We start from the raw sequence: 27,218 nt of genomic DNA on the forward strand, positions 1-27,218 counted from the left end.
TCAAGGAAGTATCGGCCAGATGGTGCTGAGTACAAATGACAGTGACATCCATCCTGTCATCGTTTTACGATTTATGAGTCAGCTGGTGGTAGAACAGGCTATCTCTTGGTGCCAGAAGGAAGCTGGGTCTTGCTCTCTCATTTTCATTTGACACTGGCCTTGATCTCCCTTACACAATCCATTTCAATGGAGCCACCAAGACAGGATGGATTGCAGTCCTACTGAAAAGCTGTGGCTGTTGGAGATTCAAGGGACAATTCTACTTCGTTTCTTCTTTTTCTTTAGAAAAATAATTCTGATGTGCATTGCTTCCTGCTCAGGATCCTCTCACAAGTTTTAAAGAGATTCAGACAGATTTTAGGTTAGGTAAAATTTGTGTGGTCTGTTTGTTATGTGCTTGGAGCCCTCCCTTGGAGGTGCTAGAGAAAAAGCAAGTGGTTTTCACCAGCCACCTTGCAGTTCCCATTCGCCCAGGTCTTTTGTTTGTTTGGGGGGACCTTTCTTTTCTGGAATGCCTAGAGGCCAAGAGGGAAGTAGACAGTTACCAAGTATTTGTAGGAAGTATATCCCAGTGAGTGCTCAGTAATAGACTGTGGTCAGCTCTGATAGTTTCCACGTGGTGATTGCATGCATGTAAGTAGACCATGAAGGCAAAATCATTTCTTAACCAATTTATAGGGCAACCGTAATGGTGCAAAGGACACAGAGCTTGTACTACATCAGGGGCCTATGGCTTTCAGTGCTTTGGGTACCAAACTAGGACTCTAGGAAAGTTCATTCATCACCCTAGGTCTCAAGGTTCTGGCTTGCTCAGTTGCAGGGAGAAGTGGGGGAGACATGGCTGACTAGCTCATTCTCACAACACACACAGTCTGCGCCTTATGGAGCCTTTAAAAGATTTTGCCTCCAATAAACCCTTAAATGGGAAGAACAGGACACTAATTTACAAAGAAGAAATGTGAGTTATTGGGCTCAAGACCAAAAGGGCTACCACAGGGAACTCAACCCAACTGCAGGCTTGAGTTTTCGAGGCACCATTGTTTTGAGTGTCAGTGGTGATCTGCTTTTTAGGTACCACTGCATTGAGTATCTGTGGATTCTGGCTTTTGGATTTCCAGATAATGACCACTTGAAGAATGTCAGATTTATTAACCACCCCATATCTTTTTCCTCTTTCAGAATCACAATAGCTATTTTCTCCTATTCTGGGTCTTAGACTATGGTCTGAAACCAGTGTCAGTAGTGGAGGAATTAGAAATGTAACTCTTAGGCCTGACCTCACATCAAAGTTAGCAATGAGTGGGGTGAGCCTAGGAAGCTCCCCAGCCACACCTGGGACTGCCAAGGACTGATGCCCTGACCTGATGTGTGTGCTCCCAAGCAACGGGCTGGTACTTGCCAGTTCCTCACTTAGTGCACTAAGAAAAACGCACAGTGCCAACTTCCTTTGAGTCCCAGAACCAAGCAGACCCAAGCATCTGTACATGCATTTTTGCAATGCTCAAACCTGTAGCTCTGAATCCTTCATAAAAACCATAAAATCCTACACTTATGTTTGTCTTTGGTGTCTTTGTTACTCTCTTCAAGTCTACTTGGAATCTGAAAATATCTTAGACACCAATTCTGTAGTCCAACATATGAGACTCCTTGAGATAAGCTGAATCCAACTGAAATAGAAATTTAAAATAGAGCAAATTCATTATTTATTCAAAGTGATTAAGGCTGTAAATTCCTTAGAAGGTACTTTCCCATCTATTGCATCCAGTCTCACTCCTGAAATACCAGTAATTTCAGGAAATAATTTGTGTTTACTTGAGACTAATTTACAATCAAGATCCTTGTCTTCTCCAATGAAGAAAGAATACTTTGATGATAAAACTAATTGATACACACACACACACACACACACACACACACACACACACACACACACGATTTCTCTTTAGGATTTATTTTATACAGCATTCACTAAGTATAGTTATGTTTATAGCAAATGTTTGGAGTTTAAGGTCACTAAGATTTTATTGAAATACATTCATTTTCATTACTTTTCTGTTTGAAACATAAAACCTTTGGGAATATTAAGTGTAAATATGGACTCCAATTGCCATTACATTCATATTTAAATTAAGCATGTGAATGTGTGTATACATATATATGAACATATCTTGCCTATTTGTTTAGGGTACTAGTTTAAGAATCCTCTGTGACTTTTAAAATATGCATTTGCTAAGAAATTTTCACAAAGGGAGAAATACAATATTGCCAGTTATAAGCAAAAACCATATACATTTCCAAAATTTACTGTTTTTTCCACATCAAAATAACATAGCATCATCTTTGGCCCTTTTGAGATCAGCAGCCTGGGATGACAAGTCCACATCCTGCATGCTGCTTCTGCTATTAACGTGCTTACATAAGCAAGACCAGTTTCTCTGTGGAAGCACTGGACTTGTGAGTCACCTGACTGACGGACTGGTGTATACCTTACACAGCACTTGTGGAGTGACAGCAGCTAGTGAGTGACAGATTTAATGAGATCATTGACTTCTGCCCATCACAGCCCATCAATTATTTTATGTATCTGCCTTAGGTTTTCTGTGGCATCACTCACTAGAAAAGCTACATGGAGGTATATGAAGACTAACAAGCAAATTTCCTCCATGCTCTTTGAAGATACAGGTTGCACATAGAGATTATTGGAAAAATAGTATATGGGGACACCAAGCTTAAATTTTATTATGCATATGTGTGTGATTTCATTATATATATGGAATGAACAATCGTGTTCCTGCAGCAAACATGCACTTGAGACATGCATGCACCCACAGACATGCTAGCTCGTTTGTCTCTTGATCTTAGGAATAACTTTCTCGGTGTGTTATAAAGAATAAATACAGTGTTTTCCTTGATATTTTCGTTGGGGGTGTGAACATTGTCATTGCATCAACCCAGGGTTTGCTCAAGACTCAAGAACCCCAAACCTCCAGCAGGGCAGCGGCCAGCTCTCCTTACACTGATGTATTCGAATCTGTCACGTTTCAAAACTAGATTTAACAGCAATGACTCAGCAGTGCTGGGCCACTCGAGTCGAGCCAACTCATGTGACCGCACTGGAAGTATTTGGTTCCAACAATGCAAATTTGTGGGAAGTCAGCAAGTGAAAATGAAGACTAACTTCCTTGGACTCCTCATCAAAAATAGAGAAACAATAATTCTGGAGTTTCTGAATGACAACAGTTAGTTAAAACACAAAGCTTAAATGGAAGAAACTAAAAGCTTTGAGGAGGAAGATAACAAGGTAGTAGAAAAGTAAGAATTCACTTCTATATGATTAAACAAGAAATGAAAACAAACTTTATTTTGGTAGAGGTGTGTGTGTGTGTGTGTGTGTGTGTGTGTGTGTGTGTGTGTGTGTATTTCTCTCATGGTATGTTCACTCACCAGGTAGGTCCAAATCTTAATCAGAATCACAGTCCACAGGAGGTCTAGAGTGCGTGTCCCCAGTAATTAAACTAGCATAATTAAAATAACAGAGGTGCAACCTGGGGATCCACATACCTTATTAGTTAAATTGACAAACTGGTAGGGAGTAACAGAGTGAGGCCAGACCCTCACACCCCTTCACTGCTGTTCTCAGGGGCAGCAGAGTGCCAGCAGGCAGGAAGAGAAGCCCTGCTGTGTCCATACACCATGAACTTTCATGGAAACGCTTTGCCCAGCCAGGATCTTCCAGAAGATCCTTTCAGTTACCCCAAGCATGACCTAAGTTAGTGACTTCTCATTGCTACCTCTTGGTAGCCATTCTCCATTTTGTCAAACACGCACATCTAATGTTTCCTTTAGTGTAATCATCACCATGCAGAGCCAACTACAGGATGAGAAAGTTGTCCAAATTCAGCAGCCGTTCTGTAAGTCAGTGGCTACTCCCTAATGTCCTCATTAGCTCAGACTTTTTAATTACCACTCTGTTGACACTGCCCTCAGAGACAATGCCACATGTATGTTAAGTAGACTGGCAGTTAGCTTGTCTTCTTGATAATTAACAAAGACGTTAGGGGCTAACGCCAAGCCAGTGTTCTGGCCAGTCCTGTCCATTCCCTGCTGTGTCATTGTTTATGCTCTGTTAAGCCATTTTCATTGCACCTTATGGACCAACAGAACATCCAACCTAGAGGCTTCTCAATTTATGGGCAGCATCACTGACTGTACAGCAATCTCTTTCCGTGTCAAATCACCTCGACACTTGCTGCAGATAAACAGAAACTAAATTGGGCAAAATTTAAGTTTAAACATCTCAAAATTACTCCCCGTCATATTTTGTTTTACAAGACACATCAATGATAGTGTTTCTCATTTTCAAGAAAATATGCTTCATAGTTCTTACTTAAAGCTTTTTTTTCCCTCAATCAAATTATGTTATTTTGACTCACTGTATTAAGTCCCAGAGTTCTCTCCTTTCGGCCTTGCTTTGTGCTTTATTATTTATTTTCACATACAACACACACATGCTGGCATCACACAGAAATCAGTGGGGCAGAGATGAGGGGCGCTTTGATATTACTCAAATCTATATTAATAACAGCTCTAGTTAGAGGGGCTGAAACAGCTGTCGGGAAGGGCTCTGAACCCAAAGGACTACCAGGTCAAAGTATATGGGCAACTGGAAGCATATGGAGTATTCACTTACCTGCTTCTGCTCAACAATTATTTCCAGGTCTTCATCACTGCTTAGCTTTCCATAGCCTTGTTCTTTACTTTTCTTGTGAAAGAACAATTTTAAATATAATTTAGTTTCTTTTCATTAAAAATCTTATTTCCTACTTAATAATTCTTAAAGACAAACTCTTTATTTAACTCTTTCTTGACATTAGTCTCTCGTGTACAGCAAACCTCCATCTTAACCTGTGCATTGACTCTGCCTATTCTCTTGCATCCAAAGGAAGCCTTCAGTCCTTTCTCAATACTCTGTTTTATTCTATAGTTTCACAAAGATTCTCTGACACTCTGAGATAAACAAGCAGTTCTTTGAAGACTCTTAGTACATTTTTCTCAAGAACAGAAACTTCATTTAGAATTATAATATTCTTAAAATGTCAACTATTGCGTTATATTTTAATGCCTTATATATTTTAAGAAGAAGAGAAGTGCTATATAACCTAGACAACAAACTCTCAGGTTTTTTAAATATTTTAGTAAATCACATGAATACTAACATTGAAAATAAATAGTAATTTTAACAGATAATATTAGTTTCAAAATTAGGTAGTTTATGAGGTTGGAAGAGTACAGGCACATATATCTCTAAGTGTGATTTAGGGCCATTTCATTATTTTATTGTTGTGACTGGTCCTAATGACCACTCTCTACCCATCTTTCCTACAGCAAAATTTACAAGTTCAAGTTCTAAGGCTGGAAAAGCAGTCTGACCATAACAATCATCTCACAGTTGTGTTGCAGAAAAATGGTAACATATTTAGATTTTTTTTCTCCTCAGTGGGAATGTCAGAAGTATAATGAGACTTCTTCACACCAATGGCAAATGTAGGTAAAAGCCATTAAGAACTTTTCTGTTGTCCAAAGTCAAAAACAAAACAAAAAGCAAACAAGCATAAACCACCTTGCTTTGGATGCTGTCCCACAAATTAGAATGAAGAGAATTAGATTTCTAAAACTTCCATCCATGGTGTCGTATTAGCACTGGTCCTGTACATCAGTGGCATGACACAAGACTTCTTTACTACAGAACATGGTCTTTTTCTCCTCCTTACAACACTTCAAAATATGAATTCTCATATTTCTCCCATCCCATAATATATCTCTTATTTTGTGTCATTTACTGTAATACAGAGATCAGAGATTTCAAGTATTGGGATGCATAAACCCCTTCCCCAGCTTCATCCACACATTAATAAACTTCAACAATTAGGGTCGAACAAGTGGTCACAGTGTTCCTCTCAGATATCATTCCTGTCTTCATCTGAGATTCCATTTCAGGATGGATGGGACACAAAATGAACAAGTTTGGTTTGAGCCAAGCTGGCTTCCTGTCTCTTGGCTTCTGGGACCTCTCAGCCCAGCATTAGCTCTGAGACATTATCTACAGTCCCTCTGCCACACAGCCTCAGAAATGCCTTTCCCAGTATTGATCTGTATACGTACCAAGTAGCTCATCTGCATGACCCGATTTCTGGACAAAAGGGCATTAAGTAGAGATGGAATGTGAGTCCTTGCATCCATTTCACTGTCAGACATCCCAGAATTCTTTTCACCAGCGGCAGTGGCTTCATTGCCAGAACTTGCTGACCAGAGAACCACAGATCTTGCCCGGCAACATTATTAATAATGTACAACAATAATTGAAGTATTCCTGCATCACTGTCATGACTTTGTAAACATCCTGAAATTTTTGGCTACTTCAAAAAGCCATGGATGTGAAATTTTCTTTTTCTAATTTTTTATCATGCACTTTTACGCCTCCTGGCTGCTGGTCCCCTTTAATGATTTTTTAAAAAGCTATCTATCATTTATTACGTAAATTTTGTATTTATTCCCTTACATATGAACTACTCAGCCTCTTGGTCATAGAAACTCTCAATTTCCCCATTTAAGCCCCTGTCTCAGACTTTGCTGACAATTTCTGCTAATAGATATAACAATGCCAGCTCACAGAACATAATCAGAAATTGCAATATCTGTTAATATTACATTTCACTTTCCCCACTTAATCCCAACTCTGTCTGATTTAGTAGCATATTTTTTGGGGAAGAGGGGTCAGGAAAGGAGAGTATGTCCACAGCTCCTCTAGTAGAGGTTGCCATTCTCCAGGATTGAGAGGAGGCATTTGGAGTTCTGATTCTTGTGCCTAAGCCTCTAGTCTCCACGGGACACAGAAAGCGCACAGACAGCAGCCTTGCAGCTTTCTCCTAGAATCAAGCATCATTTTCAAGACTACCGCATGACCCAGGGGCACTCATACAGTCACTCACTTACTGATATCTAGTGCGAGCACAATCCTCTTTCAAGCACTGAGCTGCCCACTTTGCTGAGCCAAAGGCGGGGTCTTCAGCTCTCCTCCCTCCTCCCAGCCAGGAAGCCCTGGCTTCTTCCTAAGCACTTTTGCCAAGCCCAGAACGCAAGTCCCTGGCTTCTGCAAGATCTTGCACATCAGCCAGAGGAGTGAATCAGGAGGAGGAAGAAAGCTAATCTGTCCACTGTCCAAGTGTGAAGGGGCGGGGCTTATGTGGGAGGAGAAGCCACAGGGTACTCGTGTCCTGCGCTCCACCCACAGCTCTGGCAAGATGCAGAAGCTGAAGGTTTCAACTGAGGCAGAGAAATGAGGCCCCTCACCGCCCAGCCTTCTCAGGGAGTGCTTGCTGTCACTTTCATGCACTCTTAACTAAGTGAATCTGAGGAAAAAGCGTTAGTGCCAGGGAGCTAAGGGGGAAAGAACTCAAGGTGGAGAAAAGAGGCGAAATGAGCCTCCCAGTTTGCTGACAGTGTCTCCCTGCCTATGAAAAGCTTTGAGCCCAGGCTGGCTGTCAAGTCTGAAACTCCAAACACAGTGTCTCTTATCTTCTCCCACCATCCTGAATGACATCATTCTGAATTCTATCTCACTAGTTTGAAACAACAAGATTGCCAGGTTCTTTGTTCATCCTGGCACCCTTCAGAATGCTATCCAGCCAGATCACATCTGTGGTTTCCTTAAGAACCTCCTACCCAGCAACTCAACTCTGCCCTACTCACACTCCCCACCTCTCCTCACCCGGATCGCTGCTTCCCTGTCCCTCCACCCTTCCTTCCACAGAAGTAGAACTGAAAAATGGATGTCTTCACTTGAATTAAATAAATCACGACACTTGGGAAGTTGTATCACAATGCTATTGTGGGATTATTCCACAGGAAAAAGACTGGGCAAAATTATAACAATATCAATAGAAGTTGATGCCATAGCTAGTTTGCAAATGAAGGAACTTACTTGTGTCAGAATATGAAATATAATAATAATAATAATAATAATAATAATAATGTCTTTGGGCTGCGGATGTAGCTTGGTGGTAGAACACTTACTGATAATACATGAGGCTGTGGATTCAACCCCCAATACTACTAAAAAAAATTTGAAAAATATTAGCTGTTTGTGGATTGAATTAAAAGTATTCTTCATACTCACGAGCAATGGCACTTACATAGGAAGTTTTGAAAAGGAAGAGGAATGCATGGTCTATCTAACAGATCAATTGCCCCCAATTGTAGTTTTTGCCCAACTATAGATGTCAATATGAATGTAAAGGTTAAATATTTCATGTAAGTACTTCAAAAATGCTTTATCATTATTTAGTTACTGCTTCATGATATATAATAGGCATATACTTACTTAAACAAAAGTCACACGCATAATTAGCAATATAGTGTCAGGAAGCTAAGAGTTTCCCATTGCCATTTTAGCTCTCAGCCTCAGAGCTGTCTGGATTCAGTTCCTATCCTCCTGTATCCCCTGTCTTTAATCTCTTCTCTGCCACCATTCTTCCCACTGCAAACAAAACTGCTTAGGTTTTCCCTCACTTAGAAGATGATTTCCTCACATTCCTGTTTCTCCCCTCTTCATTGTTAAGCTAGAAGGAATGGCCCACACTCTCTCTTTGCCCTTCTACATCCACCACAGTCAGGGTGATTATGGAACTGACTAGCAACCAGAAAAGTTAAGGAAGACATTGCACACACAAGGTCTCTGGTGGGCTTGTGGTGTCTTTGGAAAGTTCTGCCAAGTAGAAACATCTACTCGACCATTTGGTCATGTGCATCTGTACCAAAGAAGAGAGGTAGGGCTACACATATAAATGGATGGATAAGAAAATGGCAGGGTGGGTGAGTCTGTGACAGAAGAAATGAAGACTTACTCAGAAGCCTAGCGGACAGTTCTCCTTTAACAATAAGCAAAGGAAGAGGGCACAGTGTGGAGTGCGATGGAGAACAAGGCGAGAGTGCCCAGTGCTAAGGAGGTGAGGCTGTGAACTGCAATCTTTCCTTGAGCGAGGTGTCAGAAGTCACCAATGAGTAGGAGGACAAGCAAAGAAGGAAGGCAGATGCAGTGATAGGTACATGGGTCATGGGGTGAAGCTGCTGAGGGGATTCACCATCCCTCAAGAAAGCTGAGGTGTGAAAGGGGGAGCGAGTGAGAAGGCTGCTTCAAAGACAAAGATGTGAAGAAAGATTATGAGGAGACTCAAGTGCCCCCAGCCTGCCTTTATATAAAAGTCGGGAGGACATTTGCAATTCAAGAAAAATAAGCAAAAATGCTGCAAAGTTGAAAACACAGACATCAGAGAGAAATGGGGGGGGCAGGTGTAGGGGGGGCAGAAAACAAGGGCAAAGACCTTTCGTACAAAATGACTTCTCGCCAGGTGGTGGTGGCTGACGCCTTTAATCCCAGCACTCGGGAGGCAGAGGCAGGCGGATCTCTGTGAGTTCAAGGCCAGCCTGGGCTACCAAGTGAGTTCCAGGAAAGGTGCAAAGCTACACAGAGAAACAAAAAACAAACAAACAAACAAATAAACAAACAAAAATCAAAAACAAAATGACTTCTCTTTTACAATCATGCGTGAAGTTTTTGAGAAAAAAAATCTGGAAGATTCCATACAAAATGCTAAAAGTTATTTTTCTCTGAGAGAAAGAATTAGTAATGCCTTTTTCTTTAAACTTTAGAGCATTTTTCTGAAATAAAAATGAATTTTATAATTCAAAAAAGGAAAGAAAGTTTGATTGCTTAAGAGAGCCAAGTGACTGCTGTGGGAAGGCTACAGACATCACGGAAAAGAGCCTCCACAGGCCCTGCCCTTTCTGGGTTGTCACTGGGAGACTTCTGATTTCCTTCCTTAAGCAGATAACCCCATGGTACAGCCATTCGATGGCTCTTGTGGTGAGTGGTGCAGGATGATGACATAAAGGCGCTATTGTTCATTGTGTTTAGCGTGCCTTCCATGACCTGACAGTATTTTGGTCCGTGTCTTTTTCTTTTTGAAGGTCCATGGTGTCAGCACAGCCACAGAGGACATTGCTGAAACAGCCAAAGAGGTGATGAAAAGAACAAACAGGAAACAGGAAGGACAGTCTCTACCAAATGCAAAGGTTGACACCTATCAACTCTTCCTAGGTTGAAGTCATGAGTCGGCTTCTTGAATAGACGTGAAATGTGTAGTTGTCAAACCTCTGGGTTTTTTTCATTCAAATTCAGGTAGGGAAAATGTCATTGTTACAGAGGTTTATAGTAGAAGGTTAAACGTTGGACTAAAGTGTATGTGTGTGAGTGTTTGTGCATATTCCTGTGTGCGTGTGTGTGTGTGTGTGTGTGTATGTGTGTGTGTGTGTGTGTGTGTGTGTGTGTGTGTGTGTACGTGTGTATGTGTGCTTGTGCACTCATGCTGTGGTAAAACAGAGTGACCACAGGACTTACTGTTTTATTTTACTTTTGGGTCAGACTGGAACCAACAGGAGACATGGCCCGCAGACTCACTTCTGAAGGCATATTACCGAGTAAGAAGAGAATACAAAGACCTCAAATATATTGTGACTCTTTAAACTGCATTTAAAATCATGCATAAGCTCCAATATTTAGTAGTCTTTCCTACTTTAAGGCTAACTCTAACAGGGGAAACAGCATCAGTAGCTGGGTGAGGACATGGCCATGAATCCCAGTGGTTTCTACTTTAACCCGGCAGATTGCTCTTTATGCTGGCTTTTCTTGATTTTTTTTTCTTTTTCATGCTCTCACTGTTTAGCCCTTGTTAACCCAGAACTCAATATATAGAACAGGATGGCCTCAAAATCGTGGAGCTCTGCCTGCCTCCTTGTCCATGGTGCTGGGGACAAAGACAAGTGGCACCATGAGCCCTGGCTTTTCTAGCTTTGAAGTGGCTCTCGGACAGTATGACAATAAGTGGTCTAGATTCTACTACTAGCCTTTCCTGTTGCTTGCTTCCTCCTGTGTCAGCTGCAATGTCTGCAGTGCTTATTTTGAAAAATAATACATGCTATCACATTTCTACATATTCTTTCAAGGATTAGTTTTTAAATCCTGCAATGCGAAGCCATTGTTTTGTTAAAGCTCCAAAGTGGGTGCACTAAACACTCAGGATGTTCTTCTCTCTAGCAAGTCATTGCTTGATTTGAAAATCAGATCGCTTGCTGTATTCCTAGCACTGAGTGCTGGAGACAGGTCCCATCCCTAGGATTAGCGAGGAGGATTTCTGATCAAAGGCCTAGGACTTTTATAGTTCTCAGGCAAGAGCAAGTGATCAAACAACTCTACTCTTGGAGACAAATCTATGTTGTGATAGGCATTGTCAGTGGATGCTAATTACCAACCTCATTCTATATCCTTTGATCTCAGTCTCTCCCACATATGACAACCGGAAAATGGCTTCCCTGTGCTCTGGAATACATGGCAGTACTTACCCCAGGGTCATAACCCTGGACAGAGCTGGGACTGCTCATGGCTTCCTAGAGAGACCACACTGGGTTTAAGGAACACCACTTTGGGTGTCACACTGAGGTCAAGTAGGCAGCAAACAAAACTTAAATTTGAAATTTCAATTCTGTAAGAGTCAGTCGTGTACTATATGACTTTAAAGACAATAAAGAAACCATTTCTTAACTCTCTGTCACCCAACAAAGCAAACAAAAACACACTCAGAGAAACAGCAAGCAAAACTGATGTGCAGTTCCCAGAAAGTCTAGGCCCACTTTTCTTTCACCTAGAAGGTTCTCTTCTCCACAAAAGTCACGCTCCTTAGAAGCTATAAATACAATGGATATAAATGAAAACATTTGACCTCCTAAAGACTCAAATGATTGGTATGATGTGGTCCTGGATGCTATTTCCAAGGGAAGAAGAAACAAAGTTCTCCATTTTCACATCTCCCACCTAACACACCTGGTCCTTTGTGTGAGATGATAAGGAGTAGGAGAGTAGCATTTTGGATCCCAAATTGTAACTGAATCTTACGATCTTATACCCGTTCCCTCTCTGCTTGACCCCACAGCCCTCACAATTAGGAAAAGAGAAAGCTCTCCCTGTTGATTCTTTGAAATAAGAGAATAAAAGCCACTGCAGCTTCAACTAAGACACAGTGATAATGTCCCGCACCAACAGCCCCGATGACAGTATTTACTCTCATATGTGCCAACTCTGCACGGTGGACATGAAGCCACGTGACACATCCCCAAACACAGGTGCACTGACCCCAGGCCTCTCCATCCAGCCCTTTCTTTTCTCCCCAGAGCACCTGGCCTCCTGCACCTGCTGCTGCTGTCTTTTGTAACAACTGATCTGCGCATTATGCACTTAACACTTTGTGGCACAGAACTGCAGTACTTTTGCTTTAATGAAAAGAAAAAATATTCTCTATCCAAGTCACATATTTTTTTATTTACAAATCCAGCCCAGTTTTTGACATGTTGATGCAAACTTGATAAAAGTGTGATGAAATTTTGTTTCTGACAAGGGCCATCTTCAAGCTTGTTGTGCACCTTTGTGTGGAAGCTATGTGATGGATGGACTTGCAATCAGCATTTTTATTATAACCCAAATGGACTTAAAGGAGTCATATTTTTCTTTAATTTTGATATACTTGGCACTTAGCTGTGACAGTTCAGAATAATTCTTTTCTGTTCTTTTTTTCTTTAAATTTATTTTTATTTGATGTGCATTAGTGTTTGGCCTGCCTGTCTGTCTGTGTGAGATCCCACGGAACTGGAGTTACAGACAGTTGTGAGCTGTCATATGGGTGCTGGGAACTGAACGCAGGCCCTCTGGAAGAACAGTCAGTGCTCTTAACTACTGAGCCATTTCTCCAGCCCCCTCTTTTCTGTTCTTGACTGAACTCTTTCCTGGCGGTCAGCCTGCCCTCCCTCCGAGTCCTTGGAACCAAGGCATGCCCTCTCAGTGATAGTTCTCCTCTGCTGCCACTTTCACCAGTTTGCAGGGTTCCTTTTCTTCACACCTCTTCTACAATGCTAAGAAGCTCACGATGGCCCCGTTCCACACAAGTCATGGTCATTCCTAAAGGGTGGGCTTGTCTAGACTTCCTATTTGTCTTTATGAGTGAGTATTTCTGGGCAACTAACTATTGGTGAACTCTTCTGAGCCACAAGATATGCAAAATCAAAAAGACCTGGGGCCCCGGATGGTTTGTTTATCTACTGAGCATGTGAAAATCAGTTAAGAAATTAAAGCATCAGAGCCTAGAGGACATTTAGCAAAACCCAAATTACATGTTACTATGAAGGTATAAAATATTAGCAATAGCTAATGAGTAAATGCATGGCAGCCTCTACTGAAAGGCCAAGTTGGAATAACTTAAGCAGATTGCTAGAAAATGACCCCAAGTAGTCTGTGAATCTGTGGCTCTGGGAGGAGGGGATTTGATGTTTAGGGGCTGTGTACTTGAGTAGCAAAGGTCATCCTGAGAGGCTGCAGGACAGAGCACATCACACTGCCAGTCAGGCATCGGATGCGTTTGCTCAGGCAAAGCCATGTTAGAAAGGCCCTGGGCTTGTTTCGTGTAGACACTTTTGTAGCTAGGAATATTAGCTTTGGTCAAGCTGAGAGCAACATCATCAGATTGGTGCCGTGTGCAGTCTATTCTTGCTAGGGGTGGGGAATGGGCTGGAGAAAAGGATGCTGAGGCAATTCGAGAAGCTGGGAGCCACTGAGGGGTCAGCATGTAACTGCCAGCAACCTGGGAAGATGTGGGTTGTCAGAGGTAGTTGACTACACACCAATTTCATAAGCATGTGCTTAATCCATTGCTTCGAGGATACTTTTCCACAATTGACTTTACAAGGCATGTAATGTCTCCATTTCCTTTAGTCAGGTTCAAACTTTCAGTAAATGGGCTAAGGATAATCCTAGAAATTCACTTGATGCAGTAATGTATTTCAGGAAAATAATTAATGGAACAAAGAATGAGAGAGAGAGAGAGAGAGAGAGAGAGAGAGAGAGAGACAGAGAGAGAGAGACAGAGAGAGAGAGAGAGACAGAGAGAGACAGAGAGAGCGCTTTGACAAACAGGAATGTTTGCAAACAGCGATGAACACATTTGCACTCTGTGAAGCCCTGAGCCCTGAGCAATGGTTCAACTTTTCCTGTTGTTTCTATTTGATGGAACAGAGCCTGTTTTCAGAAACACAATGTGAAACTGTGCTGTGGAGCATATGAAAGGATTTATTGTAGGGTGGCTTGGGGAAGCATTAACAAGAATTCTTTATGTAAATCCAGAACTGAGCTGCTGCTGGCAGTGGGTAGAAATACTGAACTTCTGGGGTTGGGGTAAGGGTAGGAATAATGGCCTGCTAGGGTGGGTGGGGAGGCATACTGAATGGCAACATATTTTAGTGTATTTGCAAATGTGTTTCAAAGGAACTGAGGCCTCACTCCAGAGCTTAGCTTTAAAACAGTGAGAACCAGCTGTTCACATTGCATCATGTCTCACCTGCCCTTAACCTGCCAGAGGGGAAAACTGTTTAGTGGGAGAAAACTTGAGTGTGATCCTGTTTGACCACACCATTTATCTTCTTGCATGGCATTGGTTGGGGGCCTCCTGACTGTGTCATTCAGCCTCTTTCATGGCTTTGGTTGGGTGGAGGACACTTTTGGTACAAATAATTTAACATAATTCCATGTTGCCATCAACACATGGAAGAATATTCAGCTCTATGTGCTCATTCTCTGATCTTCAGAAGGGATGTCTCTATGAAGACTCACATTGAGGGCTAGCCATTCTGATGCCTCTATGATTCCCCCAGCCACAGTTTCAATCTTGGCATCGTTCTCTTTTGGGTATGCTTTAGGAATCCAATTCCAAATCTTAGCTGTTTCCCTTAGGGAGGTGGGCCCTGACATTTTAGCCACATGCACTCGTAGATAGTCCTACAGCTGGGCACATACAGACAACACTAACTGCACTTGGTATTTGGTGGTGGGCATGGGAGAGCTCATGAAATTGGGAGGGAAATATGTGTGGGGCAGAAGAGAGGAGGAGCTGGAGGGGAAGGAATGGGATATATTTGGATCAGATGCAAATATGTTCCATGCATGTATAAATATTAAGTAGAGGTGGTACTCACCTGAGAGCACTGTGAATGTGACCTGGAAGCATTCGCAACCTCTGGTTAATTTCCCAGAGTGAGCGACATACTGATTTAGTTCTAAGAGATGGAATGACTGACACATGATCACTATGGATGCCATTTTGGAGGCAGATCCTGGTTTTCACAAAGTCTGAAAACTCCTGCTATCTTGTATAGTGGTCCTGAGTAGGTGAGTGTGGGGCCTTCAGGGCAAACTGAGTAAAGCTTTAATAGGAATCACCATGGTTGCACCATGCCCCGATGGAAAAATGTTTAAGCACAACAAGGTAACTCCTGATTGGAAATAAGAATAAAGTACATTATGAGCCTCTATCTGCATATTTCCCTGAGTTTTTAAAGTTTGTTTTTGTTTTGTTTTGAGCTAGGATCTTATCTATATACCTCAGGTTGGGCAGGGACTTGTGATCCTTCTCTTTCAGCCTCTCAAATGCTAGGATTACAGGGCTACAGGTGGGTGCCACAATGCCTGGTTTGCACTGTTGGTGCTCCATAAATGCTTTCAATAAACAAATTGCTTTACAACAAAAGACAATATTATCCTATCACTCTAACTTTTCTTAATGATTCTTTTTTTTTTTTTACATTAAATTTATTTACTATTTGTGTGTGTGTGTGTGTGTGTGTGTGTGTGTGTGTGTGTGTGTGTGTGGTGTGTATATGTGTGTGTGTGTCTGTGCAGGTATGCTTGCACCAAGGTGTGTGTGTTTGGATCAGAAGACAACTTTTGAGAGTCAGTTCTCCCCTTACACTGTGGATTCCAGGGTCGCCAGGTTTGCATGGCAAGTGTCTTTACTGATGAGTCAACTCACCAGCCATGCTTCTTGTTTCTTAACACTATTACAGAAAAGTTGGATAGAAATGCTTTCAAATTATGATATCCATCCACAGACACAATGCTATATGTATTCAGTGTCATATATAATAATATATACTATATATACTGAGAATCAAGAAACACTAAGAAAAGTTAGAGTGACAGGGTAATACTGTCCTTTGTTATAAAACAGTTTATTGAAATCATTTACTAAGCACCTATAATGCAAACCAGAAATAGTGGCACCCACCCACAGCCCTAGCAATTGGGGGGCTGAGGGAGGAGGATCATAAGTTGCTGTCCAACCTGAGGTAGACCCTAGTGCATTCATTCATTCATTCATTCATTCATTCTCTCTCTCTCTCTCTCTCTCTCTCTCTCTCTCTCTCTCTCTCTGTGTGTGTGTGTGTGTGTCTATATATCTCTGTCTCTCTCCCTGTGTGAAGATACTAATACATGCATACCTATGAACTATATATATTAAAGATATTATAGTAGAAAAACTGTGGTAGGTTGTATGAGAAATGTTTCCCATTGTCTTGGGTATCTGAACACTTGGTATCCAGTTGATGGCACTATTTGGGGGAGGTTTATTTAGGCATTCCAGTTTTGTTTCCTGCTGCTTGCTGCCAGGCTGTTCCTGCCGTTATGGACTTTAACCCTCTGGATCATAAGTCAAAAAAGTCAACTTTGTCTTCTATAAGTTGCCTTGGCCATGGTGTTTTATCACAGCCGCAGAGAAGTAACAAACACAAACACTACTCATCCTTTTGACTCAGCAATAAGCTGGGAACACCTTTCCATGATATTGTTCACCCATCCCTGGCACAGCACGCCTGTCTAAGTTCACCTGACATTGGGCTTCCTGTTTAGAAAGTTTAAGAACCCAATCATCAGGATTAAGAGTCCAGTTAACCCTGGAGGCAGTAATGCAGCCAAAGATTATCTGCAGAGCCCTGGCGGTCCCTGAGAGCCTCTCAAGAGGTCTGTGGAGTGGGGCGTGTTTTCATAAGCAGCCCTAAGGCACTTGTTTTTCACTGTGCTGGCCTTTGCACTGGCCTGTAAAGGGGCTGGTTGATCTGCTGACCCCTAGACACAAACCAAAGACCTTAGAGCAGAGTGTGCAAGTGTGTCTGAGCTACCCATTTTGACTTAGGAATCTGACTTTTCACCCTGAAAATAGGTGAAAAGACTCACTGATTTCAAAGTCAAAATTCAAGATTTCAATAAAATCCAGATTTGGGTGGAAATGTGTATTTTCCATTTTTATACTCCCAGTGTTGAATGGCTAAAGAGGTTTCCAGTGGCTGTCTTAATGAAGTGTGTCTTGATGTTGAATGGTGAAGTAGAACAGCACAGATGACAGGAGTCAGTGAACTAGTACTCCCAAATGACTGACACCCTGCACATCTCCAAAATAACAAGTGAGCTCAGAGCCATTCCAAGTGGAAGCAACAAGCGAGTTCTCATCTAAGAAGGACATGGAGTTTGCTCACGCAGCTTCAAGTGGCACTGCCCTACTGAAGATTTAGGAGACAAGAAGTGTTTGTCATATTTTACTGTGGCAGCCAAGAACATCTACAGTCACTGTGAAAGGCATGGAAGCACATGCCTCTCTCAGTGTACACCGGGTCAGGGTGATTTTTCTTATATTTCAAAGGAGAAAGACATCTAGCAAGAGTTTAGATGCAGAAGCAGATAGGAGACTCCATACCCCAGTTTAAACTCACTATTAAAGGAATTGACTATGGCATAAACCAAGGCTGTGCCTCTTGCTGAAATTTCTTTGCCAGCGGAGATTTTTTCTTCCTCAAAACAATAAATGTATTATTGTTATCACTCTTTTTTAGTGAGTTTTAATAAATGGTTAACTCCTTCTCTAAGTTTGTTTTTTTTTTTTTCTAATAGAGTAAACGACAATGTGTGTAATCCACACAAACAAGCCATTTTTGGGGTCTGCAGTTAGTTTGGAGTCTATAGGACACCAAGACAAATGTTTGAAGCTACCAATACAACAGGGGGAGGGCAGCCTTTCTCTGGGGTGGCAGAAAAACCATCTTGCAAAAGTTGTATTTTCCTTCTCCTTCTTGTCCTTCCTTCCTTCCTTCCTTCCTTCCTTCCTTCCTTCCTTCCTTCCTTCCTTCCCCCTCCTTCCTCTTCTCTCTTCTCTCTTCTCTCTTCTCTCTCTCTCTCTCTCTCTCCCTCTCTCTTTTACTAAAAGCAAGCTCTGAAATTTTCATTTGCTGGCCTGGAAGGCAAATTACAAGTATTTAGTCCACAGCCTAGTAATTAATTTCAGTGAGAAGAGACTTGAAATAGGAACTGGTAACTGGTAAGGTATGGCAATGCTCAATGACAGCAAGAGACCTTCCATGGCTTTACTCAGTCCTATGTATCTATCCTATGTATGCATCTAAGATCAACATATTTCATTTCATTTCCCTCTTTCTAATAATGCTAAACAAAATCAATTTATCTCATTTGGATTCTGTTGGAAAGTTTCATAATAGGCCCTGTAAATAAATTATCCAATTAATTTTCTAGTAAACATCTCTGTGCTATTTAGCATGTGTTTGAATTATAATGCTGCAGAGTTCATAAACACTGTGTTTGGTCTAGGGCCTATGGTGCTCATAGGCAATTTCATGAAGGGAGATAGTGGTCTCTTTGTTTCTAGATGAGGAAATGTATTTCAAGAGAAGAAAGTAATTTGTCCATCTCGAAAGTGCTTGAACACAGAATCAATTTTAGGTCTATTTTTTCTGTTTTCTGATTCCTGACTGCTTTGTTGTCTTTGGGTTGAAGAAAATGAGCTTCTGTTTATCAACAATGTAGACAGTGGCAGCTAGGGCTGGCTGGGTTCTGAGATTCCTAGAGTTGAACATAGTTCCAGATCACGTTCTTTGTCCTATAAATGGTGTGGGAAACAAGGTATGGCAAGCCATAGTACAGTAGTTATGTTATTAACTTTCCTTCTTAGCACACCAGTGTAGCCTGTGCACTGACAGGGCAGCTTTGGTCTCCCCGAACTCCTAGGTCAAATATGCTGTCAATAAGACAGAAATAGATGAATGGCATCCTGAGATGCTTCAGAAGAACCACAGGGTAGGGCGCAGGAGAAATGCAAGTTTTCCAGGCTACAAGCCAAAGGGCTTTCTATATATACTGTTGACCTCCACCCTGTAGTCCCTCTTAGAGGTGACCGGGTAGGTCGACGCACACTCTTCTGCTTGCTGACTGGCACGGGGCAGCTTTGAGTGAGGCCTGTGGACAGTCCCACATTTAATGGCTGCTGTCCTCACTTGAGCCACTTAAAAAAACCCAGGGAACCAAACAAGGCCGGCCACCCAATGTTCTCTCTGAATTCTCCTAGTATCAGTTCTTCCGGCTCCTCTGCCCAATTCCTTTACAGTGACTCTGAGATGACTCAGCTGGACTTCATCAGTGCTTCTCCTCACGCTTGCTGCCTTACCACCGACCCAACCCGCTTAGTTGGACTAAAGCTGCTGGACCAGGCTTTGGGTCCCCAGTTGTGGAGGGAAGAGGAATCGGCTCATGGTTAAAAAAGAGCGTGCACTGTGAAAATATGGATCCAGGCTTCCTGGGGCCTATCCAGAGCCCTTCAACAATGGGGTGTTTAGCAACTATTCCTGGAATATCTGGTGGGGAGGAGGGAGAAGATGGGCAAGCTGCAGCCATCAAGGTAAAGTCCAGTTCTAGGGGAAGCAGCGGTTGAGCTGAAGTAGTGAGGGTCACGGCTGCTCTCTTTGCACACTGGTCCCAACATGGGCATAGTGGTATCTCAGCAGACAGTGTCTTGGCTTCATTTTCTGTTGTTGTGATAAAATACTCCAACAAGGGCTGGAAAGATGTCCCATTGGTTAAGAGCACTAGTTGCTCTTCCAGAGGATCCAGTTTTAATTCCTAAAACCCACAAGGCAGCCTGCAACCTTCTATAACTCTAGGCAGAGAGGATTCAATGCTTGCTTCCGAACTCTGAGGGCACCACATAAAACTGCATACATAAAGTGAAATGAAATGATACAATAAAAGGAATTCCCTGACAAAAGCGACTTCATGGAGAAGGGTTTATTTGCCTCACAGTTCTGTGTTACAGACCATCACTGTGGAAGTCAAGGCACAGGAACTTGAAGTTCCATGGTCAGAGCAGGGAGTGAAAACTAATGCTGCCAGCTCTCAGCTGGCTCGATGCAGGACCTCCTGCCTAAGAGATGATGTCACTCACAGTGACTGGGTCTTCTCACCTCAAATGATGTAGTCAAGATAATTCCCCACAGACAAACCTGATCTAGAATTTATCACTGAGATTCAGCTCCTGGGTAACTGAGATTGTGTCAAGTTGACAGTTAAAACCACATCACAGATAGTGGAGACAGTAGGCAGCACTCAGTGAGACATTCAAGAGTACTCTTCATACATTTATATACAACTTTATGCAAAGATAATGAAATATGGATGACTGTTAAACATTTTGATTCTAGTAAATGTCCTCTGGGAAGGATAGTTTGCTATGTGCTAGCCTGAAGACTGTGTGTTTTATCATATTTAATTTTGATGGTATTAGTTTATTTATATTTTTCCTGGCTTTCAAATGAGGAAATAAAAAATTCTATAAATTTAGCAGATTTTCTAGGTCCCTATCTAAAGATCATTTGGCCTATTCATGGTAGAAGAGGGAACACCAAGTTTCAAGGCTTCCTGACTTTGAATATGGGATGGGATATATTTCAGCTCACTGCCATCTCCAATATGATTTCACCAAGGAAAAATAAGAACTGAATAATGAAGAATTGATTCTGTTGAAATTTACAAAAAAGAAAGGAAAAATGTAAAAGGCAACAATCTTTTAGTACTTTGAAGAATAAATTCCTGACTTGGAAACACTGGAGCAGGTAAGAGGTCTACATCTAGGATCAGGCTGCTTGGCTCAAAGCCAGCTCTGCCAGGTACTGGGTACATGGTTTTGCATGAATGATTTACCCTTCTGGTCCAAGTTTCTTCATTTGGGAACAAGAACAGACTCTGTCTTCTTGAGTTGCTGAGCAAGCAAATCCATGTAAAATATTCAGAACAGGTCTTCTTTGTGTATGTGCACATGCATGTGTGCATGCTCGTGAGTGTTTGTGGGTTTGTGTGCAGGTACATGCACTGTGTGTGGAGTATAGAGATCAACTTTGAAGGGTTCCAGCAGACCGGAGCACAGCAAACATTGTAGAAAGGTTTTGTCCTTTTACCCCATTTCTTCTCCCTTGCTAAAAATATACCTAAAGCTAGGTCTATTTCCTTATTTGGCCAATGACTCATTCCCAAGACAAAACACCAAGGTCTGACATGAAAATTCATTACTTGGTTAATATGTTCAATCAATCTGGATTTACCAGCTCACCCTTTACAGACTGCCCCCTTTCTCCTTAAAAACCCACTCCTGCAGAAAGCCCCTCTCTTGCTGCTGCTACCTTTGCAGCCCCCCCACCCCATGTCCCTCTGAGGTAATAAATCTCCTTGTGCTGAACTTTTGGTGACTGGGTGTGTCCTGTCCCAACTCCCACCCGTACAAACCTTAGGTGTCATTTTGCAGGCACTATCCACTTTTCTCAAGACAAAGTTTCACATTGACCTGGAACTTGCCAGGTAGGTTGACCAGCAAACCCTCAGGATTCTCTCAGCCTCCAAGTGCCTCCTGAGGATTGAACTCAGGTCTTCGTGTGCTCAAGGTAAGCACTTTACTAACTGACCCATCTTCCCAGCCCAGAACGGTTCTTGTCCTGATGGGTTTGATTACATTCTATATTACCTGCCATTCTCCTTCTTTTCCTCTCTGTCCTGCCTTCCATCCTTTCACCCTTGTCTTCCAAATTTCCTTTTTTCCTTCTTTTCCCTTTTCTTCTTAACAGGTTGAGCTCACAGCATATAACCACCAAATGATCTTTCTGGCAAGATGGTAAGACTCATGAAAGATGGTTTAGAAACTCAATCTTGAAGTTAAAAGACTATTTTTTTTAGAACTGGGACTTAAAAATAGAACCTGACGAGAAGCAGCCTTGCTGTGTCAATTCAGAAAGCTGTCCCGAGGGAACCCAGCAGCATTTATTTTAAGACGACCCTGGATGGCTTAGCTGCCGTCCATGGACACATCAGAATTTCCCTTTGATGCTCTGCTTTCTTGTGAGTCTGAACCAAACAAGAGGAAGCATTTCTAGTTCCACCAACCCCAACCTTCTGCCTCACAAAAGGGCCACCTGAACCAGACTCAGATGCTGGGGTCAAGGAACTGCGGGAGCTCCCTGGCCACCTGGTTTAAAGTTCATCTCTTTGTTAAGTCTTCTAATGCTAACTGGATTTTTAAAGCAGCATGTTTCAGGGATGGCTCAAAATACCAAGGACACAGATAAAGCTACAGACAGCAGCTTTGGAGCGTAGCAAGAAGAGAACTTTGGTCTGCGTCACCGTCTGGGCACTAGCCTTGTTTTTAATCTTTGTTTGGTCCATATCTTCTCATCTAGACTCTTTTAAGTGCAATGTTCCTATTTTCAAGAGTTTGGACTAGCCAAGTTTTAACACAGCAAGTGCTGTGATTTCTTTTCTTTTTCTTTTTTTTTTTTAACTCTCAGAAAGTCAATCAACTAATAATTTTGTAGTGGTTAAGAAAAGGTACCAGGGTCAATTAAAGCAAAAGGCTAGATAAAAATAAATATTCAACAAGCCAGACGTGAAGGCTCATGACTAATCCCTGCACTTGGGAGGAGGAAGTCAGAGGACCATGAGTTTGAAGCCATCCTGTGCTACACAGCAAGACCTTATCTCAAAAAGAAAAAATAATCACAATATATACAATATCATTAATTGACAGCATGATAGAGTGCTATCTTATAGTTGCTGTAAACACTGTTCCTGCATCTGGTATACTTAGAGTTTCCCGATAATTGCACTTTTTAAACAGTTGGTAAGCCTAAGATTCTACTCAGACACAGCAGAAAGAAAAAGTTGACATTGGATGTACAATGTGCCACAAGAAGGAACATGCTCTGTGGTCACTAAATGCATGTTGTCACCCCATCACCTGTTTAAGGAGACAAATCATGCAGCAAGACACAGGGGTAAAATCACCATTGAGGAGGCAGAGATAAGCAGAAGGAACAGAATGCCCAGTGTTTTGATTAGACAGAAGGAAAATTGGATATAACTCCTGTACTGGTTTGGAAGAATTTTTTTTTTTTTTACTAAAAAAAAAAAATCAGTAAAATGCCATTATCAAAATGAACTTTTAAGACAATGTTCGTGCATGAACATGCGTGCATATATTTTCAGATGACAGAGGATACACTTTTCTCTAGCATTGCTTCCTGAATTAATTAGACACAGAAAATGGTCCTTGTATAAACCTGTAAGGAAAGCAGCATAGTTCATGGTAGGGAGGATTTTGAGGCTATGACAATCAGTCAACATCAAACAATCAATCTCTCTTCTCTCTACCCCTCCTTCCTTAACTCCTTCTCTTTCTTTTCTTTTTTTGTGTGGGGGGGCAGCAGATACTGTCTGCTAATATCCCAAGTGAACTTCAAACTCCCTGTGTAGCTAAAGATAATCTTGGACTCTGTATCCTTTTTGACTCTACTTCCCAAGTGCTGGTGTTACAGGTGTGCACTACCACACTTGGTTTTACACTGTGCTGGAGATCAAACTCAAGGCTTTGTGCATGCTAGGCAAACACTCTATTAAAACTGTGCTGTATCCCTAGCCCCATTTTTGAAGCAATGGCAATTTCTTTACTTGTTTTATTCCTTCTCTCCCTCCCTCCCTCCCTCCCTCCCTCCCTCCCTCCCCCTCTCATTTTTGCCGGTTGAACCTAGGGCTCTGAACATTTGAGGCAAGCCCTCTACTACTGAGCTCAAATCTTTGGCCAAGGGTATGGAAGAGAACCAAGGACCATAGCTCCCACTTGTCTGTCCAACCAGTTCCCAGTGCAAGCCCTTAACAAAGACCCATGGAAGAAGTATTTTAAATTAACCATCTAACTGATAAGGACCAACACCCCATGCCAGCTTGAGTAACTCTGTTGAATTAATGAGACCAAGCGAATTGTAACTTCTAATTCATAACCTAATATTAGAGAAGAGCCAATCAAACCACAGAGGAAGGTTAAATTACTTGCTCTAAATTATTAAGATTAATGGTGTATATATTTTAGAATGCATCTCGTAGTATTGTCCTTTGTGTTTACAAGTAGACCCATTCTTGTCCTCACTGTCCAATTCCTTCTTGTTATTTATTGAATTCCTATATTCATTGTCAAGCACTTAGAAGTTCCAGATATTAATCAGGCTAGGACTGATTTTGTCTGATCCTAGTGTACAATGAAGCAACCTGCAAAATTTCCCATTCTTCTCATGTCAAGAGAGTGTCCGTAGTCATTTCAGAAAAATTACTGGTGATCTTTGTATTTAAAAATATAATCCAGGTAGTTTAAAACAGGTTCTTAAGTAGATAGTCCTGTGCTTGGCAAAGTGACCATGCCAGCCTATGTAAATTTCCAACTTCCATACTGTTCAGACTCCTGTGCTACTTATAATATAAAAACATCACAGATACACTGTGTTTGGGTAGCATGTGAGTGTTTGCAAAGCACCTCTATTGATCTGTTAATACTCACTGAGTGCTTACATTCATTTTATTCTCATGATAATAAAGGTTTCTGAGTATTATCCATGGGGCCAGGCATACTCAAAGTGTTTTACATGTATTTATCCATGTTCCTGTTATAATAACATGCTAACGTTGTCACAGTACAGTTGAAGAAACAGAGAAAATGGAAGAAGTAGCTTCTCAAAGAAGAGGTTGAGTGTGTACAAATGCTCCATGCACACTTGCAGAAACTCTCATCTAGTCAGTTTAGGATGTGTTTGAGAATCAACATGACTTTAAAAAAGAAACATCCCAGCCGGCTGATGGTGGCACATGCCTTTAATCCCAGCACTTGGGAGGCAGAGGCAGGCAGATCTCAGTGAGTTCCCGGCCAGCCTGGTCTACAAAGCAAGTTCCAGGACAGCCAGGACTGTTATTCATAGAAAAAAAAAGGAAAAGAAAAAGAAACATCCCTGCCAGGCATGATGGCCCATGCCTTTAGTCCCAGTACTCAGGAGGAAGAGGCAGGTGGATCTCTGGGAATTCTAGGCTAGCCAGGGCTACATAGTGAGACCCTAACTAAAAAAATCAGAGCCCCAACTGAACTTTGGTTTACAACTTGGCCAATTTTATTTCTGGCTAATGAAGAAAATGGTTAAATTCAGAGAAATCTTTAGTAAAATCAAGAACCACTGTATCAGGAGTATGATTGATTTATATAGGACATGTTTATTGTATCTGGTAAAGGTGAACACTTCCTCATGCCTGGGTCCCATAACACCACACAGCCTCAGTCACGGCAGCTCAGTGAAGTATAGATGATGCAGTGAAACCCCTAAATCTGTGATGGACACTTGAAGGGCTCATCCCTTTGTGCCATGGACACAGGTCAAGTGCATCATTCACTCAAATTAGCATCTTGAAAGGCAAATCATCCAGGAAGACCAGAATGGAAGATCCTGAAATCTTGGGTGGATGCCGACACTGGGGTGTTCTACAAAGGAATATGCTCTGGGGTGTTCCCACCACAAAGAGGTAAACAACACAGTGGGAAGCCCAATGGGATGACTGTGGAGGCACTGAGAGGGAGAGAGACCCGGGATTCATCTTCACATGTGCTTCTTGGATTAAGACAATCCATTTCTCATTTGAAAGCCTGTGGTCAACTTTTAAGCTCTTGTCCTCCTTTACCTTGGAGCTCAATGCTCTTACATAAGGATGTGCTCACGTTCTTGTAGCTATGGCAGGATGTCTGACACAAACAACATGAAAAGTGGAACGATTCATAGCTTGTCAGTTTATGAGGAGGAAGCATGGAGCAGCTCACATCATAGTAGACAGGGCAGAAAGCAGGATCAGGGAGAGAATGGGGACCAAGCAGAGCCTACAAAAGGCCCACAATGACCTATTTGCTTCAGCTGGGCCCCGCCTCTAGAAGTTTCCCTACCTCAAAACAGTGCTGCCAGTTGGGAAGCAATGTTGAACATATGAGACCATAGGTGTCATTTCATATTCAAACCAGAGCCCAGGGCCACATGTCCACTTCCTTATTCACCCATGGTGATACTGTACCTAAATTTTGTGTCACAGTAGTATTTTTGGCTAGGGCTATGTACCAGATGTCATCTTGGTTAATCCACTAAAGTCTAAACAGTATTTTTAATTCTTTCCCTTGGACCAGTTGGAGAAGTATCAGCCACACTAATGCCGCAGAGCTCCCCTGCTTATGGTCCATGTCAGTTGGACATGACTTCTAATTCAGTCATTGTTTAAGAGCCCAGTGGACTCACAGCCACCATTGTCATCCAGAGTCATTGATCAAATGCTGTGTTTTCCTTATCACAAAGCATACATCTTTAGATCTAGCATTACTAACTATATAGTTGTTTTTTTTTAAATCTCTCCTTGATTTTGCTTTTACACTTTTAGATCATGGAAATAAGCTGCCAGGAATGGCAGCTCTTCTATTTAACTTTGGCACAATCATCTCATGAATATTATTTATAAAAGGGAACAGTCCTCCAAAAGAATGAAATCTAAAAATTCAACCCTAGTTCTTCACACAGTACATTTCCTCTGAAATGATTGAAGGGCGATTTGCATGTTAATTAAGAGTCAACCCTGCAGCTAGGAATATGTTGTCAGACACCATAACATCATATTTTGATTTTAGCACTCTGGCCAATTCCTTTCCACCTATTTCCCAGCACTCACATGGGTGGTATTTATTAAACTATGGTATTAAATATTGCATAAAGCAGAGCTTTATAAAAGTTGTATGTAGTTACACTTCCCTGTATTTATCTGTGCTGGCTGGGCTCTGCCAAGTCAACAGTACACGGCTTTGCTCGCTGAGTGTGTTTGAGCCCGAGTCCCCTTCTGTGTGGGACTCAGATGGCTCAGGTGAGATTACTTCTAGTGTTTTCAAGTTTCACCATTCTATATATCTACACTTATAAAGAATGGTACTGCCATCCATCACTTAATAGAGAAGGTATTGTGGTCCTCTTCCCTCTGGGTTTCCCAATTTTTCACATGGCACTAAGCTTTGCTTCTCATCACGTTCTGGTGTTCCGATATTGTTACTGCTGATTGCTAGTGCTATTCA

General features: G+C 41.8%; 1 protein-coding gene across 10 annotated transcripts in view; it reads right to left on the bottom strand.

Annotated features, from left to right (window-relative positions):
• Pex5l (peroxisomal biogenesis factor 5 like) overlaps nt 1-27,218 on the bottom strand; it is a 203,980-nt gene that overhangs the window by 140,117 nt on the left and 36,645 nt on the right. For 4 of the 10 annotated variants that reach the window (XM_036189334.1, XM_036189333.1, XM_036189332.1 and 1 more), the window contains exons 1-3: nt 6,994-7,109; nt 6,163-6,322; nt 4,691-4,762 (exon numbers count right to left, since the gene is read on the bottom strand). The exons of 2 other annotated variants lie outside the window; for them this stretch is intronic. In XM_036189334.1, the coding sequence (XP_036045227.1) occupies nt 4,691-4,762; nt 6,163-6,255 (165 nt within the window). In that variant the 5' untranslated portion in view covers nt 6,256-6,322; nt 6,994-7,109. Of the gene's footprint in view, nt 1-4,690; nt 4,763-6,162; nt 7,213-27,218 lie in introns of those variants that run through there. 4 more of the 10 variants (XM_036189328.1, XM_036189324.1, XM_036189326.1 and 1 more) reach the window with 3 other exon arrangements.

The sequence above is a fragment of the Onychomys torridus genome, chromosome 6, assembly GCF_903995425.1.
Source record: "Onychomys torridus chromosome 6, mOncTor1.1, whole genome shotgun sequence".
In the NCBI taxonomy this organism is placed as follows: domain Eukaryota; kingdom Metazoa; phylum Chordata; class Mammalia; order Rodentia; family Cricetidae; genus Onychomys; species Onychomys torridus.